This window comes from Jatropha curcas, chromosome 5 (genome assembly GCF_041381405.1).
Source record: "Jatropha curcas cultivar XTBG-Jc1 chromosome 5, XTBG_Jcur_1.0, whole genome shotgun sequence".
NCBI lineage: Eukaryota > Viridiplantae > Streptophyta > Magnoliopsida > Malpighiales > Euphorbiaceae > Jatropha > Jatropha curcas.
The window spans coordinates 19,395,807-19,415,233 of NC_143155.1; the positions used below are offsets into that span (position 1 = coordinate 19,395,807).

The 19,427-nt window shown below is 31.7% G+C and overlaps 2 protein-coding genes across 2 annotated transcripts; one reads left to right on the forward strand and one right to left on the reverse strand.

Annotated features, from left to right (window-relative positions):
* The first annotated feature begins 2,289 nt into the window (after positions 1-2,289).
* Positions 2,290-7,302, forward strand: LOC149496334 (subtilisin-like protease SBT5.4). Its single transcript, XM_089722124.1, has 11 exons — positions 2,290-2,620; positions 2,894-2,997; positions 3,075-3,172; positions 3,274-3,438; positions 3,911-4,016; positions 4,821-5,358; positions 5,454-5,551; positions 5,677-5,922; positions 6,054-6,168; positions 6,282-6,495; positions 6,597-7,302. Exons 1-11 carry the CDS (start codon positions 2,414-2,416, stop codon positions 7,136-7,138), a joined length of 2,433 nt encoding a protein of 810 aa, XP_089578250.1. The 5' UTR covers positions 2,290-2,413; the 3' UTR covers positions 7,139-7,302.
* Positions 7,303-8,021: 719 nt separating this feature from the next.
* DDI1 (ubiquitin family protein) lies at positions 8,022-16,270 on the reverse strand. Its single transcript, XM_089721866.1, has 16 exons — positions 16,105-16,270; positions 15,969-16,001; positions 15,583-15,710; positions 14,556-14,664; positions 13,994-14,110; positions 13,118-13,183; positions 12,655-12,717; positions 12,530-12,574; positions 12,221-12,282; positions 11,010-11,103; positions 10,315-10,407; positions 10,138-10,207; positions 9,876-9,946; positions 9,153-9,210; positions 8,865-8,890; positions 8,022-8,346 (listed from the first exon to the last, which is right to left on the reverse strand). The coding sequence occupies exons 1-16, from the start codon at positions 16,168-16,170 to the stop codon at positions 8,221-8,223; spliced, it is 1,227 nt and encodes a 408-aa protein (XP_089577992.1). The 5' UTR covers positions 16,171-16,270; the 3' UTR covers positions 8,022-8,220.
* Between the last annotated feature and the right edge of the window lie 3,157 nt (positions 16,271-19,427).

The window sequence follows — 19,427 nt, forward strand, 5'->3', positions numbered from 1 at the left end:
CTTAGTCTTTGTTGCAATGACATAATTTAATTTTTTTATGTATATTAGAATATATAATTTTCTATTTTGTTATAAATTATAATATTGTGAATAATTTATATTACTAAAATCTAAGAATATTCTGAAAAAAGAACATTTTATGAAAGAATAGGATAAAAAATAACAATTTTTTTTCACAGTCAAGATAAGTTTTACTTGGCTTATTACATTTTAAATTTATATTATATATTATATATATTATAGATAAATAGCTATTATAATAATTAATAAAATAATTATTGTTTTAGCGCATCATTTATAACTTTGATATTTTCTTTTTACTTTTTGCCAAATTTCTACCAGCATAAGCTGTTTTCTAGGAAAAAGATTTTTTTCAATGCATTATATAATTTGTGATTTAATTCATGAATTAAAGAGACCGAATAAAATAATAATTGACTGATACTATCGTTCTTATAACAAGTTTTATCCATTCAAAATTATGGAGACCATTGGGCTTCGAGAAGTTCTCTCATGGCTGAAAACTTCTGGTATGCGCAGCGCAACGCTATCAAAGGTTCTTGCGGCGATTGTCTATCCATTTGGATTTCGTAAACAAGTCAATATGATGGTCTTAGGATTTGATTGACTTTTCTTGATCGTATACATAATATTATTGTTTTTTATTTGAGAATTCAATAAAGTTTTAGTCTTTCCTGTTGAAAAAAATAAAATTATTCACTGATACTAAAATTAGCTTTCAGGATTTTAAATTCCAAATTTCATTCTTACTCACGTTCAAATTAATAATAATAATTTTTTAAAAAAAGAAAAGAAGGCCCCGGGTGAGTAGTATAACTATTACTATATTAAAATTTAGGGTTTTTTTTTTATTCATTACAACACAGAGGGTGTATTTGGTAATAGTTTAATCAAAACACTAAATGTTATTTTTATTGCATTTGGTAATATTTTATAACATTTGAACTGGCTCGTAGAAGTTAAGATGACGTTTTATAAAAAGTTAATTCATATAACGTTTAAGTTTTAATGTTTTATGAAAAGCTACTAAAACAACTAACAATTAAACGTTACTAAAACAGCTAACATCTACCAAAACAGTTAATTTTGACAAACAGACCCTGAATGAATTGAATAATATTAGTGATGCAGTAGGTAATAGTTTTTAGTTTTTAATCGCTCTAGCTAGTGAAATTTTTGAAACTTAGAAAACTTAAATTTAATATCTCAATGGCATGAGCGCAAACATGCCATTTTAAGGGGGCCAAATAAAAAAAAAATCAATATTCATTTTAAAAAATTTCGAAAAAATTATATTTTAATTTTGCTCCATAATTAAGTATAATTATTTTCTAGCCCTACTATTTGGCTCGATAGCTACTGCTCACACTTTTTATACTATTATAGAAAATAAAAAGATCAAATACACATAATTGATTAAAATATTTTTTAATATTCAGGATTAAGATTTTTACATTAAAAATTTCTTTAGAAAATTTATTATAATTTTTCCCAAAAAGAAAATTTATTATAATTGAAAAATATCATTGAATTTCAAAATTCTTAGCACAAAATAAAAAGATTATTTACCAATAAAAGGCAATTTGAAAATCTTTTCTTTTAATGGGGGAACAAATTAGACTTTGTAATTGATCATCTTTTGCACAATCCCTTAAATTTAGGGTTTCTAAAATTGTGGATATTCTATATGCATTGCTTGGATTTTTCTTTAAATAAGATTCATATTGCTTGATCTTTAGGGATTGCATCAGATGATATTTATGGAATTTGAAATCTTTAGGGTTCATTATTATAATGAAGATATTGGAAATAAGACAGACATTTGATTAATTGAATGTTATCATAAACATTTATATACATAAAATTGATTCTAATTTCTTCAACTTTTAGTTTAAAAAGGATAGAAAAGTGAAACTTACTAATTTGATTTAAATTTTGGTTGAAAAATATTATATCATTATGTTTTCCAAAAACACAAATCTCTTTCTATTTTTCCTTCTATTGTACCCTTTCATGTCCCAAATGGGGTGAAATAATAATTTTTTTTAAAGAAAAAAATCATTTCCAAACATGAACAATTTAACCTTTCTATAATTGTTTTTCTGAAAATCCACTTACCTATGGAAATAATCTTCCATAAAACAAATATTCAATTCCCACAATCAAATCTCTCTCAGTATATTACAACCTTTCATGTGACAAATGAGGTCAAATAATAAAGAAAAACAAAAAGAAAAAAAACCATCATTTCCATTTTCTACCCATATCCCAACTGCAAGATGTCCATATGAAAGCAAAAATTGAATGATAGAATTTTAAATTCTGGCTCTAAAAATCCCTTAATGTTTCTCAAAATGGAAGTTTTCCTTAGTTGGCCATCACCGCAAAATGGATGCTATTATGGTTTCAAGCACAGGCAAATTCAGAGTATAAGAACAGAGTAAAAGCGCAGACCCTTTGCAATCCTTTCTCTGCAGAATTTTTTTTCTTTTTTTCAAGTAGAGAGCCAAAGCAAATGAGGCTTTCAATAACCTATTCCTTATTTCTATCTTCTTTTCTTTCCTCTCTGTTGCTTTCACCAACTTTTGCGATAAAGAAGGTACGCAATATTTTCTTTTCTTTCACCAACTTTTGCCATAAGGAAGCTATGCAATCTTTTCTTTTCTTTGTCTCTGTTTTTATCTTTTCATTCTGATCATTTCCACTCTTTTTAGAATCCTGAAAATGGTGAACTTAACTTCCAATGATTTTTAGTGTCAAAACATGAAATGGGTTCTCAACAAATTCTTCAATTTCATTTTGGTTTTTTTTTTTTTTTTTTTTTTTTTTTAATTTCATGAACATTAAAGGTTGTTGAATTTCTCTTGTTCAGTCTTATATAGTGTATTTGGGATCACATTCAAATGATTCAGAGGCTAGTTTATCTGATTTGAAGTATGTCGAGCATTATGCATTATTGGAATCATTAACTAACAGGTATAACTCTTGAAAATCCTCTAGTTTTATCAAACATTTGTTGATTCTTCTTCAATTAAATGAATGATTTTCCACAGCAAAGAGAATTCAGGGGACAAAATCTTGTATTCATACACTAAAAACATCAATGGTTTCGCTGCAATCCTTGAAGAAGAAGAAGCAGAAGAACTTTCAAGTAAGAAATAATTCTAAATATTCTTCATTTATAATTATTTTTCATATCTCTGTTTGTGCTCTGTTTTTCCAATGGTCTAATTATTAATTTAATCAATGCAGAGCATCCAGATGTTCTTTCTGTTTTCTTGAACAAAGGAAAACATTTGCATACGACACATTCATGGAATTTTCTCGGATTAGAAAGACATGGAGCTGTTCCATTTGAATCAATTTGGACCAAGGCAAGGTTTGGTGAAGATGCAATTATTGGTAATCTTGACACAGGTAGTTTTTATATTCTGGACTGATTTTTCTTCTTTTTTTTTATAAATTAAAATTTTAATTATTCTGGATTGTTATAATGATTGAAATATTATTATTTGCATGAGCTTTTGATTTGTGATTTGATGGTCTTCACCCTTTTCTTTTCATTGCAGTTGACTATTATAGGTTTTGACTAGACTACAGTGGAGTAATTTTATAAAGAATAAAAGTTCAAAATTCCTGTTCTTGGGTTTATTCACTACATGCAAAATTACTTTATAAAAACTTTTGAAATATTCAATATATATTAATACAAGGACAATCCGGGTATGGACTCACTGCGGAAAAAAACTTTTTGAAATATAAAATTAATAGGGTTAAAGTAATATAAAGCTGAACAATGCATACCCTAATATAATAATAATAATAATAATAATAATTTTCTTTTTATTGTAATTTTTTTAAAAAAATTTACATTGGAATATATTATCAGGTGTTTGGCCAGAATCAAAGAGCTTTGGTGACGAGGGAATAGGTCCATTGCCATCTAAGTGGCGTGGAATATGCCAGAATGATACCACTGGAGTTCGTTGCAACAGGTTACTCTTCACTCTTTATACGCCTTCACTTTTCTCATACCAGTTCCAAATTGTTCTGCTTCTTTTATTTTTCCTTTTCTTTAATAAATTTCTTTTATTTTTTCTTAATATTGTGCTAAGTTGTTAAATATGCACATATCAATTTTTTGCCAGAGGGAAAATTTTAAAAATTACAATATTTTAAGGAATAAAATTGAAAAGTTTCAGGAATTTAGAGGGTAAATTTTTGCCCCTCCCTATCAGATCTAATTCGACAAAAAGAAAAAAATTAGAAATAGTTGGATGATTTCATTTCAGAAATATTTATTCGTTCTAGTTGGCTTATATCTGTTTCAGAGTATATATATATATATATATATATATATATGAAAACATCTTTTATATATTATTTTCTAATGTTTGAGTTGCTTTGGAAGTCATTGTGATGAGTTCATATGATTGGGTTGTTTTTATATTTTCAATTCTCTTTCCTTTGTAATTTGTCCTCTTCTTTTGTTTTAAAAGTTATTATTTTACAATTTAACCTTATTCTAATATATTTTAAAACCTATAATATGAATGGATATTATTATAATTATCTATGAATAGTATCATCTTCTCTCGAATATTGAGATATTTAATTTTAATGGGTCCAATAGAAATTTTAGTACACATTTTCTTTCTCCCATATTTTTTTCCTCCTTCCCAAACAAGTGATTTTACTCCAATATTTTCCTTATCCTTCCAAACGTAGCATTTGTATAGGAAAAAATTCTTGTGAGACAGACAAGAAAGATACTAAATTTGAATAATTTCTACGCCCAGGAAGCTAATTGGAGCAAGGCACTTTAACAAGGGCTACGCATCATTTGTTGGTCCTCTAAACTCCACCTTTAACACAGCAAGGGACCATTCAGGCCATGGAACGCATACCTTATCAACAGCCGGAGGTGGGTTTGTTGCTGGAGCTAATGTATTTGGGAACGGAAATGGAACTGCAAAAGGCGGATCCCCATTTGCTCGTGTAGCTGCTTACAAGGTATGCTGGCCCCCAGTAAATGGCAGCGGCGAGTGTTTTGATGCAGACATTATAGCTGGATTTGAGGCTGCCATTAGTGATGGAGTTGATGTACTCTCCGTTTCTTTAGGCGCAGAGCCAACTGAGTATTCCGAGGATCTGATTGCAATCGGTGCTTTTCATGCTGTTATGAAAGGCACTGTGGTTGTTGCTTCTGCTGGAAATTCAGGGCCAGAGCCACAGACTGTGTCAAATACAGCACCTTGGATTATAACTGTTGGTGCTAGCACTATTGATCGCGAATTTACAACCTATGTTGCACTTGGTAGCAAGAGGCACCTCAAGGTATATGGAATTTGTGTTTGTTATTATTGTCTGAATTAGTAAACAAAGTTCAGTATAGCTAAACAAAACTGTAAAATTGTTTCAAATGCCCGCAGGGTACAAGCCTTTCAGAGAGGGGGTTGCCGGCTGAGAAGTTCTATCCAATGATCACCGGTGAACATGCTAAGAATCCTAATGTGTCAGCTCTAGAAGCGTAAGTAGTTCCAATCTATAAATACTCGAAATATTTAGACTATAAGAATTGTATTAATGATTGAGTTTCTGTGATTTATAGAGATGTGAATTGTGGAATGTTTTTTTTTTTTTTTTTTTGGGCAGTATGCTTTGTCTGCCAGAAGCACTTGATCCGAAGAAGGTTAAAGGGAAAATATTAGTCTGTCTTCGAGGGGAAATTGGGAGAGTAAATAAGGGACAGCAAGCTCTTCTTGCAGGTGCTGTTGGAATGGTTTTGATTAACGATGAAAAATCTGGGAATGAGATTTTAGCTGATCCTCATGTACTTCCTGCTGCACATGTAAATTTCTCCGATGGTGAAGCTGTGCTTGCCTACATTAACTCTACTAAGTATCCCTCATTCTTTATCAAACATTATGATTAGAGTTCTTTCGTTCAGTTTTTTTTTTTTTTTTTTTTTTTTTTTTTTTTTTTTTTTTTTTTTTTTTTTTTTCCAATTCATTTCGGTATATATAAAACAGGGTTCCAATGGCATACATGACACGTTCAAGGACACAATTTGACACCAAACCAGCTCCAGTTATGGCTGCTTTCTCATCAAGAGGACCTAGCTACGTCGACCCATCAATCCTAAAGGTTCGTTTTTATACTTTTCACTGGTTTAGTTTCTTGACAGCTTTCAAGACTAGTGAATATTACATAATTTTCAAGGTCTTTATTTCTTTCTTTTTTCCTTTCTTTTTTGTCAGCCTGATATCACAGCTCCTGGTGTAAGTATAATTGCTGCTTTTAGCTTAGCAGTTTCGCCAACTGAAGAAGACTTTGACAAGCGTAGGATTGCTTTCAACACAGAATCTGGTACTTCAATGTCCTGTCCTCATGTTTCTGGTATTGTTGGCCTTCTCAAAACTCTTCATCCAGATTGGAGCCCTGCTGCTATCAGATCTGCACTCATGACAACTGGTATATATATATATATATATAACATCTCCCATTGTTTATGTTTTTCCCGTGAGCTAACAGCATTTTCATTTGAATTTTGACTGTTACAATCTTATGTGCAGCAAGAACAAGAGGGAACAACATGGAGCCAATTATAGATTCATCAACAAATAAAGAAGCTACCCCATTTGACTATGGAGCAGGACATGTAAATCCAAACAAAGCAATGGATCCAGGCCTGATTTATGATTTAACAGAAAATGATTACTTGAACTTTTTATGTGCTAAAGGCTACAACAAAACCCAAATCAGATTATTCTCAAGCAAGCCCTATTCTTGCCCCAAATCATTCAAAATAGCAGACTTCAACTACCCTTCAATAACTATCCCTAGTCTCATTAGCCTAGGAGGGCCTGTCACTAGAAGAGTTAAGAATGTTGGGTCTGGCCCCAGCAAATATTGTGCCAATGTGAAGGCCCCACATGGAGTTTCAGTCTTGGTTGAACCTAAATGCTTGGAATTTGAGAAAACAGGTGAAGAGAAGATATTTAAGGTTGCTTTGAAATCTTTGGTTAAAAATGAGGTTAAAGATTATGTTTTTGGGAAACTGATTTGGTCTGATGGGAAGCATTATGTTAGGAGTCCTATAGTGGTTAGATATTAATTAATTGCTATTATATTGGCAAGGTTTGGTCAAAAGAAGGTTAAGTTAAGTTGGTTACTGTTGTCTACAGAAAGCTCTTAATGCTTCTATTGTAGAAATCAGATGATTGTTGAATGATCATCAGCTAATTCTTTTTAATGAAAAATAAACAAGTTATTTAGTAATGTTCTTCTTCTTCTTCAAAATGAAACTTATTTGTTTGTTTAATTGTGACATTTTTCTTTGTTGCTGGAACTAATATCAAACCCAATTATATTACTCTTTCCGTCAAGGAAAATACTTGCCTACAACATCTAAACAATTGATCATTTAAAGTATAAATATTTGAAATTTTAATTTTCTGTAGACAGTAAAAGGTACAAATATAGCCAGCACACAATATTTTTTATAGTGTAAGTTAACTTTTTAAATTTTAACGTTTTATAAAAGGATATTAAAACTACTAGAAGATATTAAAACAACTAACAGCAAATATGCTATTATTAAAACAGCTCAAACTGCTAAACAAAACATCTAGACCTTAAATTACTCTCCTTCCTCGTCCTCAAATGTAAGTGGATCGACTATTTCTAAGTTTACCGATCACATTACTATCATTTGGACGGTAGACATTATTATTAGTATTGTTAATACCAATTAATAAAATAACTATATAAATGATCAAAATTCAAATAATTTTATTTGGTTATTTGGCCTATGCTTGCACATGCAAGTGCAACTGTGAACTGTTCTCATATGTAGTGATTTATTCTCCAAATCCAAATCTGAACGGAACCTAGTAGGATACTATAAAGAGTATCAAATCATTTTCAACCCAAAAAACTGCAGAATCCATCCATATTACATAAAATAAATACTATTAGACCGCTATTCCACAGTTGAATGCTCAAAAAAAGTGTACCTGTTTAATTTACTTCCATTTCGATCGGAATACTAATATGTGGAAACAAATTGTAATATTTCAATCACAGCCGCTGTACTCTAATTCTTTGAATTTGTAAAATTGTCATTAAATTACTAGATTATCAAATATTATTCCCACAATGAATTGAGTATTTGAAAAATACACGAGTTGGTCTTCATCAACCAAAAAGGAACCCAGCAGCCTGCTCTTCATTCCCATCGAATAATTTAAGAGCTTGTATTACCGCATCCCTTCCAAAACCTAGCTCAACAAGCTTTGCTACTTTGGCTTCAAAATCAGGTCTCTGCAGGAATATAAGTTTTATGAAGACAGATTAGAGAATAAACATCAAAATCTAATTTGCCATTATAGTTATCCAAACTTATAGATTTAATGCAACCAAATCAATTGATGTAGTTAGCCACCAACTGGAAAGGCTTATAGGTTTATTTATCATCATTTTTTGACATCAACGTTGAAACTGCTTTTCTAAAAAACACCGTTTTCTATGCTGCAAAAAATAATTAGAAAACACCATTTAGCTGTTTTCATGCTTTTATCATTATATGTCAAATTTACCTTAAAAAATAAATTCCAATCATTTCTGACCAACGCATTCAACATAGTGCTTTAAGCGATCATTTGTGTTTTTAATTTTATTTCATTTTATTTTATTTGATTTTCTTGCCTTTGGCTATTAAAGCACCAATTAATTTTAAGAAAAACTGAAAGTAACCAGCAAAATACAGCCAAAACTAAATTCCCAAGAGGAAGCAATCAATACGGCAGAAGGATGAAATAATATATCATATCAAGTCTTACCTTTGTCACATCACTGTGTGCAACTCCTGTGAACCATATGGAAAATAAAAGATCAATTACTAAATGAAATAAAATTCACCACAGGAAAAAAACAACCCAGTTTCCATGGTCAAGCATATCTATTGACAAAACGCATAATTTCTAAGCCTGGCAATTAAATCGTGTATTTTGAGACAAAGAACAAAAGATCCTGAAAGAACGGAATCAGCTAAGGATCTAATAATTCGTGCCAATATACCACTATTAATTCAAATTTAGTAGTAATAGATGTAGAGCCAAAAAACAAACCAGAAGATTGACCTCCTGCAGGTACATTACTCCTCGTATCCATTTTTTCTGACCGCACCTGAAGAATCAAGGCGATCAATGCCAAAACTACAAAAAGCCTTTGACTGTGCAGCATATGACAACACAAACTAGTAAAAGGATGCTTTTAAGTTCAAGAAACTGACTGGCAACAAATGGTTCCCTGCTCAAATCTCCTAGATATTGCTAGAAAGACAATCACATATTCATTTGAAGACTGCCATTTCAATTTCAAGTGCAGGAAGCCCTTCTATTATAACCTTGGGTTGACCATAAAGCCAAGGACATCTTGCACTTGTATAACAATCTTTCTAACCTTGGGTTGACCATAAAGCCAAGGACATCTTGCACTTGTATAACAATCTTTCTCCCATCAATAAGATTTGTGATCATAAAGTTTAGTGACAATGTTCATATGACAAGTGATTGAGAAAAATATTATGCCAAAGCCAATTCTAGCCTTCTCTTCTACCTCAGGAAATATATGCACAAGTTGAAAAGAAAATATTGTTTTTCTGAACTTCAAGTGAATAGGAAGGATAACATAATCAAACAATATCTAAAACTTTATGTTCAGTGATAACTCATAGTTAAAGAGTAGAGCATGCTTTGGAAAACCGTTCACATTATTAGTCTAGTTAGATGCCAAACATCAGAAGGACCACCTTTCTTCCTTTGTTAAAAGAAAATCAGTAGCACACTTACTGCATTTCCTGAGCTTGATGCTTCTTTGGAGTGACTCTCTTCATCCAGAAAATGAGATGGAAGGTCTTTTTCTGAAACAGCAAAGAATTTAATTTCTGACTTAGAAATGAAATTGGAAATCCTCAATATCTTGTTTGGCAGAAGAGAAAAAAAAAACATGGTCTTTGGGAGAGAGATTATTTCATAATTGAAAAGTGTTCATGCAGAGGAAATGCGATAATTGTTATAGGACATGGAGCAAATTCAAACCCAGATGATTAACCTTGCAAAAATGGTACAGAAACTTCTCCACCCCCAACTCTCAAAACATTCTCCTTCAAATCAATGCTGCACTGCAGCCACAGTAAAGTTTGAACAAATTCACAGATAGCATACAGGTAAACTTAAAGTTAAAACTTCAGGTAGACCATCAGATGAAAAGCCCAGTTCCAAATGTTACCTGATGCTTGCGGAGCATATCAAGCCCAAAAAGAAATTCCATATTGGGAGAATCCAGTACCAAGAAGGAGCAAGGGTAAAATATATTCCCAATCTACAGAGGATTTAAAAGGAAAAAAAAAAAAAGAAAGGAATTTAACAACCAAGTCAGAGTCAGCTTTAAGCATATAATAACAGCAACAAAAAACCAAATGATAGTACAAGAAATATTCCTCAGTTGAATGATTGCACAATGTTCAATAAATGACATAAGGGAAAGAAGCGCATGATGCAATGATAAACTGGAAAGTGCAAGTATACTGAGAAATACATACCTAAAATTCTCAACGCAATTTTATAGCTTGTGTTCATTTGCAAAAGAAATTATGAACTAATGAAATATATAAACTGATCCATTTTATCCATGTATTTTCAGATATGTAACCACTTTAGAAGATGACCTAATAATTGAAGTCAAATATGACTAATAATAACAATATAAAAGTACTTGAAATATGAGAGAGAGAAGAATTTCTGTTGCTTGCACAAGATGAAAGTGTTAAAATAACTTAACAGAGACACCAATCCATGTAAATACGCATGCACACACAGATAAAAAGGACAGCAATTATAAAACTGCATGTGCAACCACAGATAATTGCCCATGTTGAACCAGCTTGGTGCATAAACAGCGGACTGACCCAGTGGGCATTCTACCTTTATTGGAGCTACATGTATCCGACCCAATATCTCTGACTGACCCACTCCACGAGCAATGCCTTTATAACGTTGATCCAAAAGCCTTAGTAAACTGAAATAGACATAACAACAAAAAACAACACCATGGTTGGTCTTCAAAGGTAGTTTCTTCTGAAGATGTAAAATATGCACACTACTTTTAAGAACAGCAATAGAAGTATGAAATTTCCATATTGTCCCCTTGAGAAAAGCAAGCTTAATGTTCATTAGGTAAAACTGCAAAGAGTAGAAACTGAAATTGCTAGATGATAGGTAACTAATGAAGGGCCATTCAAATAAAAAAAAAAAAGATAACTAATGAAGGGCAACTGCCAATTTGAAGAGTTGAGAAGGCATGGGTCTAACATTTGGGTGTTACACCAAACAATTGGTAGTACAATAATGATTATACTTGTATACACATAAGTCTAGACATGCATCTCCACTATGAAGCACCAGTACTTCATTTTTTATGTGGTGGAAATATCGAATACTTCTCCAAAATAAAGATGCACCTTATAACACACTCAACAAGGCTCAACACATCAGAACATAGACTGCACCCAACATTGCTTCATACATTTCAAAATTATATAATACTATTTGGTCTGAGGATATGGCAGGGATACACCATAAGGCAAAATATGGAAACTTTTTAAGAACACATTGGAATCTAGTTTGGAATTTTGAATTTAAAAGGGCTATTTTTTTTTTTTTTTTTTTTTAGCTTTTTAGATTACTATACGGATTTATTTTATGAAAGCATTATATGCAAAAAATACACAAATCATTGTAATTGGTGATTTAGAAGAGTTTTATTCAGATTTAATAACTAATATATCAATTGATAAGTCAAAATTTCCAACTTCATTTCACTTCAATCTCCTAATTTAAATTGAATAATTATACATTTTGTCTTTGAACTGCAACAAATACATATCTTCTTATTAATATGTCTCACCCATGTCATATTCTAACTTTTTAAGAATAACTATGTTGGCATGTCCATATCATGTTATAAAAGTGTCCAATTTGTCTGTGCCTCATTGCTTCTGTCATTGCAATGAAATTTAACAAAGGGATTGTGATATGTAACACTATTGGCACAAAATGAATAATTACTTACCCAACTTTTGCAATTCAGGCATAGTCAAATAATAAAATAAACACCAGTATGAGACAGCACATACCCACATCGCTCAGCACAGCTTTTTGATATTATTGTGGACTGAGCACCACTATCAACAAATGCCTGAAACAAAGAGAAAAATAAAATTATAAGGTTTTTCATTCCATCGCAATCAATAGACCAACATCTATATCAGAATACATACTAGAAAAATTCAGTAATATTTCCACAATGTAAGTTCTTCTGAGGAATAAATAACCAGGTAAACTAGTATGTGACATAAACTACAGCTATGATGAAAGATAACAAAAATACAGGTAAGTTAAAAAAAACGCTTTTGTAGCTTCAGCTAATTCTGAATTGTCTCTACCTTTAGTGGCACCCCATTAACTTCCATGTCAACATACAACATGACCTGAAATTTTAAACAAGAAACTTCAAATAAAACACACTGCACAGACATCTGCAGTTCACAAGGTTGAAAAGAATGCATACCACCCTAGCAAAAGCTTCAGGATTATATTCCAAGGCAGCTGCCCAATTCTCATCAATTCCTTTCTGCATTGGAATTTAGCAATATTGCAACACATTAAAACGTAAAGGACAAAATAAAGGGAAAAAAACAAAAATCATGCCATGAGAGTATTAGCAATTGAAGGCTGTCATCGAAAATGATGTACTGTCAAGAAATAAAAGGAGTTACTTGGTTACATAATAAGTAAATAATTCTCCTTTTTCTATTTTTGGAATTGTATGTGGATTTAAGAAAAATCAAAATAATAAATTGAATGCATCATGCAATGACTTCACATTGATATAAATCGCTATCAAAATAACATCTAAACCATAGAACAGCTATGCATTTCCTATAATATTACTTATTCATCAGGAAGAAAATAATGTGCTCGTAAATCATTGCCTGTTATGTGTCACACTGGACAATAAAAATTAAACTGACCTGGCGAATGGCAGCTTCAATTTTCTTTTGTGCCTCAACATCAAAAGGATCTGCATCAAGAAGGGCCTAAAATGTGCAAAAGAAAAAATATAGGTAAATATGCTACTCTATTTAATAAATAAAATCCATTTGTAAGGACACACTTTGGTTATATCTTCTCTTTTACTATAGGAGTGATTCAAGCAATAATCAATAAGAAAGCTTTTTATTGCAAAACAATGAGAATTCTGAAAAAAAAAAATTACTGAACTACCAAGCGATCACATTTCACAAGCAATAAATCTAAAAAGAATAAGAGGTAAATCAGCTTCTCCATTCAACAATTACAGTCAATTTGTAATGATTTAATGAAATTATATTCTTAGTTCTTTTAAAATAAACAAGTATACATCACAGCACTAGATTGTACAAAATAATTTCATTGAAAATAATGCTTTTCAAATAAAATTTGCTAATTTCCACGTCATTTCATCAAAATGGCATATCAAAAAGCAATCCAGAAAGACCAAGGGGATAAAATAGAGCTAAAATTAATAAGTTATTTACCAACACAATCATGACAAATAAATTGTTGAAATATAAGACTTGTTTTGGGCCCTGATTGGGACCCTTAAAGCAGATGTCTGTTTGATATGGTTAATATCACGTACAAGCCTCTTCAACCAACTGATATGAAGTTCAAAATATAGGCAACCCTGGCACGAGATCATGGCAGACCTATGCTTGGCAATGCTTTCATGCCTTAATAGATTTTGCAATACTGTAATTGCCATATTTGCACTTATATCCTTAGATGTTCATTTATAAGGTTCAAAGTTAAGAAGTATTTTAAGACAAGTATTTGCAACAAACTGCAAGGAAAAGTAAGCCACTCACAAACTCCTCCTCTTGTTGGCGTTGTAATTCAGATCTTTGGCGATGTCGTTGCTGTAAGAGGTCCTGCAGTCTGTTGAGATCATTTCCAAGAAGAATTTGTGCAAGTTCAGGATCAGTCTGCGAATCAATATAAATTTGTAACATCAGAAACTTGAGTAAGAGAATCAGACCATTGAAACAAAAACAAAGTTGGAACCAAACTACACAGCCACCAAACAAGACACTTGAGTACTTATAATACCTGAACAAATAACCATAAAAATACAGAAAATAATCAAGGTCATGGCATTTCAAAAGTAAATTTGCAATAAGCTTTCAAAAAATTGAGATTGAATGGCAAATAAATAAGAGGATTTGACATGCAATGCTTTTGGAAAAAAAAAATAATGATAAAAGGAATAAGTGAATACTAAAGCTTCAAAAACAGAGAAAAATTGACTGATTTGTCTTAAATCAGAATTTTTCTCACATGAGAAAAGCATTAAACTGAATATGACATTGTCGAATATTCTTAATTAAGAAGGAAAAGGGAAACAATGAAGAAAACAATCATCCATTAAACCTGAAACAATTGAGCCATCAGATTAGAATCACCCCGAATGTGTTGTTGGAAAGCCTTGGGGTTTACAGCAGACCCATCTGGATTGAAGCTCAAATCATTGGCAGGTGCACTGAAATAATTTGGAAATGTAGATTTAGCATAATAAGGCATGGAAATATTTCATTTTGATAAAGCTTGTGTGCGACTGACTCTGAAAATGTGTGCGTGTAGTGAGAATAAGGGCATAGTAAAGGCAGTTAAACAAAATCCCATAGAGGCCAGTAGACCACAAATAAAGCTGAAAAAAAAAAAAAAAAATAGAAACCACTAACAGAATTAGGATATGGCTGAATATCAGAGTCCAGATAAGAGCAAGCAGACACTCTGAGGTTCATAAGAAAATATGCTGAGGTAATTCATGAAAGTTTCACACAAAATATTGACCAAATAGCAGAGGATCTCAACAACTTTCCGTTAACATCTTCCTATGACTTGCATCTATAGAAAATGCAAACATCAAATCACAATGTGCTATATGGCTTAATTTCTAACTTGAATACCATAATAACATATAAAAAAAACTATTCTCCAATACTCTAGGAACCTAAATAAAATAACATCTAAGTCCAACAAGACAGCTCCCTCAACAAAATCAATGCCATTTACCAAATATATGGGCATATACATTTACTTTCTGCTCTTCCATTTTTAAATTATCATCCAAAGCAAATCAAGGTGTCTCACCAACAAAACAAATATGATACACACTGGATGTAGATCAGAATTTCAGACCCAACATATTTAAAGTGCAATAGAATTAAAAAATCAATCAATTAAAGTCTAACCTCACCGAATCCATTGCCAAAGCAAGTTTATAATTTATAGTGAAGTTGTGACTATCAATAACAATAGGTAACATGTGGATTACATTGTAGAGAGACAAAATTAGAAAAACCTAAATTCGCATTCAAATATTTACCTAAACAACAATAAGGTGAGTATTATCTACTCAGGCACACTGAATAAGTAAATCATAAATAGTATATACCTGTGTGCAGCACCAGAGACCATCATCACCAAGTCCTCATCTTTAACACCCAGTGCACTCAATTTCTTATTATTCCTCATTTCCCTTCCATTATGAAGCAGCTGCTGCCGCTGCAGCGGCACTTGTGTCTGCTCATAGAATAAGAATTATTATAAAAATAAAAAAAAATAAAAATAAAAAAAGCAAAATTCTCAACTCAATTTAATTCATTAAGTAAAATACAGAGAAGACTGAGCTTATGCGGCTTAGGTTCCAAATAGTCAAAAGAGTTTGGGTACTAGACTTCTAAATGTCTTATCTTTTCTTTCTCTTTCTCTCTACTCTCTCGGGAACCAACCACACACTTATATTACTAAAAGAAGATAGAATAAGAAGAGACAGATCACCTCCACTTCGAGCAGAGCTTTCACGTTCTCAACCTTCAATTGAAACAAAACAGCAAAAAAATAAATAAAATTCAGCAAACAATTCTACATTCAACCATTTAGTATGTAATGAAATTAGGGTTCAAGAGGATGTTACAGATTCATGAGGATCGACATCAAGAGATATGATCTGTTCATCAGCTGTCATTACAGTAATTCTCATCTTTTTTTTTTTTTTTCAGATTAGATCGCTTCCACTTTCTATTTCTTCCTCTCGAGTTTGGTGTGCTCGTCGTGGAAGTAACTGCTGTGTCGTGTTTATATACGGCAATGCGGTTTTCTTGTCAAAGAAGAAGGTTTTTGTCCATATTGTTTGACCGTAAGTTTTTTGTTTTGGATTAACCTTCCTCTTGTGGTAACTTGTTAAGTTCAGATAAATGCATGAAGTTCAGTTGAATTTTTGGAGCATCTACAATCCTGACATGGATTGCGACACGTGCCGTATGAAATATAATAGAAGGTGCCAACAATGGTGTGACTAAAAGGGTGTATTGGATTAGAATTATGTTAAATTTTAAAAGAATTATTGAGTTTGACATAATGGAGAGATTTTCTAAGATTTTTACGGATTCCGTTAGAATTCTATAAAGAGTTTTACGGAAATGATGAGATTTTTTTTATAAATTTTGATTAACTTTGATAGAATTACAATAATTTTTATATAATTAATAACAAACATGTTGATTTTAAACTGCACACTACATAACAAGCAATGGTTATCTAACTTTCCTTTAAAAATAACATTCTCGCCAATTCTCCGTATGTAACAGTAAATTTTGTTCTTATTCTCTCAACGGTTAAATATAGCAGTTTTAGTTTAAAAATTAACATGTAACAACTAGTTTTTATCGTATATCAATTAAAAAAAAATAGTTTTACCGCATAGCAGTTACAGTATGTAGAAAACAAAACGCTGTACATCGAAACATAGATACAAAGATAATAATAAGACGACATAGTACAACAATGGATTGAAGAGTATGTTATAATGAATACAATTTACTTACCTGTAATGAGATTGAAAAAGCTGCTCAATTTTTTTTATGGACTTTGATTGAAAGAGAGAGCGTTGCTAGATCTTGTTTTGACTTGGAAATTTCCAGGATGAGAGTCGATTGAAATCTTTGGATTAGATGATAGATTTGTGAATGACTTTTCTATTTATACCTAGCACTTTAAAATCTAACGAAATCAATAATTTTTTTTAGGAGGTGTATTCAATTAGAACTCTATTAAATATTTAAAGATTTTCCAATTCCAATGATATTCAATTTAAATTTCTTTTTTTTTTTTGGAATCTATTAAAATCTTGAGGTATTCAGTTATGGTATTCAATTATAACTTTTTAGAAGTCTATACAAATTTGATGGTATTCAAAAAATTATTGATTTAAAAGGATTCTAAAAAATTATTGATTTCGTTAGATTTTAGAGTGTTAGGTATAAATAGAAAAATCATTCACAAATTCATCCTTTCCCAAAGATTTCAATCGTCTATCATCCTAAAAATTTCCAAGTCAAAACAAACTCTAGCAATACTCTCTCTTTCAATCAATTGTTGGCTCAAGGGTCAAATTCTAATCTCGGATTTTGATGATTAATACAAAACAAATGAATTTAAATTATGCTATTTGTGCTAATTTTATTTTATGCAGAATTACTATGGAAATAAATCGTACAAGACAAGTCCTACATTGAGTGTGAAGATTATTCAAATATCCTAATAGCTAGGTATTTAGGATACTTTGTAGGATAGAGAGAAATTCCATATATGAGCACATAAATTATTTTTTCTCTCAATCAAAAATATTTTCGAAAATTAGATTTTCTCAAAATAAATTCTTTTATTTGTTTTCGAAAAATATTCCTTAAATCGAAATGATTTAATTTCCTAAAACTAAAGAGATTTCTTCTCTAACGTTTTTGGTAATAAAATCATACACTTTTCGGATATATAATTTGAAAGATCTAAAATACTTAAATTTATTTTCTTACCTTAAAAACGAAGGAGAATCTTTTTCATTTTTAGTAAAAGCATCATTCCGTAAAATATTTTCCAAATATTGCTGCCGAAAATCTTTTGTTTAAAGGAAAGCAAAATCGTGTTTTATTCTCTTTCCAAAAAGGATAAAATAAATTTTTGGTAACAAAGATTTTCATATCTTCTAAATAAAGAAAGAAGATATTCTGATTTCAAAATAAAATATTTTCTTTCCAAAGGCGTCAACTTCTTAGCTCTCTATATAAAGGATGTAACACCCCTTCTCGGTCCACCCGTAAACCCGAATAAACCGAGCCGAGACGCTACAACCTGGTTGACTGAATGAACTGACATGCTGAAATCATAATGTATAATGAATCTAATATCATGCTGAGATTGCTTATAGTAATAATGTACTGAATATTTACAAGACATGATACTGTTTACAAAATGGATTGGGCCCAACTGTGTGCCCTGTACATGCCAAAAAAAATAACAAAATGAGTTTCTACCCTGAAGACCGGGTCTTCTACAGATGAACGGCAGCAGTTGTAAACGGACCCTCTACGGACCAATCTCAAAACCTGCGAGTTAAACAGGTAACTCGCTGAGCAAATAAAGCTCAGTGGATATCTCAACAAGGAAAGAAACAATAAGCACACATATAAGCAAAAAGCATTATGTAAGCACATATAATCACACATAACATGCGGCTTTCATTTTACCTTAATGATCTTTCTTACTGTTTATTTTACTGTATGATTCATGCAGTAGCAAGTTAAAATATCTGTATGGCTCCATAAGGTTATAGCGAAACCGAGGTGATAAGAAAAACTGTATAAACTGGATGAATACTGTATACTTGGCTGCTATGGCCCATATAATCATATCCACTCAACGGCCTGTAGCCGGAGTAACAAACTGTATGAGGCGCAGATCTGCTATCCTATGTCGCGACATGGCCTTATCGACATGGTTTCTACCTAACCTCAATGGAGCATAATGTTGGTATGTCAAATGTATAACACAACATCATAGTAATAGTTCATCACTTCATAAATTATAATGTTCATGTGATTTCACATCATTTGCATGCTTGGATGTTGTTTTGATACATGTTCTAATGTTGTCTTTTTGTTTTGAAATGATTGGATGCATACAAGTTGAGCAAAGAACCCAATTACATAGAAAAAGAAAGTCCAAAAATGCAGGAAAAACCAAGTCGCGAGCGCGCCTGTGGAAGTCGCGAGCGCGAGATGCAGAAAATAAGAGACAGTGTGTTATCAGGCACAAGTCGCGATCGCGTACTTGAAAGTCGCGAGCGCGTAGTGTGCCAAATGAGAGACAGTGAGTTTTCATGCCAACTACGCGAGCGCGCACTTGAGAGTCGCGATCGCGTAATATGCCAATTGAGAGTCAGAGAGTTTTCATGCCAACTAC

Excerpts from the sequence above, each read along its gene's own strand:
- DDI1 (XM_089721866.1), bottom strand. The coding sequence starts at position 16,170 with ATGAGAATTACTGTAATGACAGCTGATGAACAGATCATATCTCTTGAT. Across the intron at positions 14,665-15,582 it reads GTCTCTGGTGCTGCACACAG|TGCACCTGCCAATGATTTGA; the intron begins GTATATACTATT and ends AAATTATTTCAG. Across the intron at positions 12,575-12,654 it reads CTGAAGCTTTTGCTAGGGTG|GTCATGTTGTATGTTGACAT; the intron begins GTATGCATTCTT and ends TTAAAATTTCAG.
- LOC149496334 (XM_089722124.1), top strand. The coding sequence starts at position 2,414 with ATGCTATTATGGTTTCAAGCACAGGCAAATTCAGAGTATAAGAACAGA. Across the intron at positions 2,621-2,893 it reads CAACTTTTGCGATAAAGAAG|TCTTATATAGTGTATTTGGG; the intron begins GTACGCAATATT and ends TCTCTTGTTCAG. Across the intron at positions 3,173-3,273 it reads AGAAGCAGAAGAACTTTCAA|AGCATCCAGATGTTCTTTCT; the intron begins GTAAGAAATAAT and ends TAATCAATGCAG.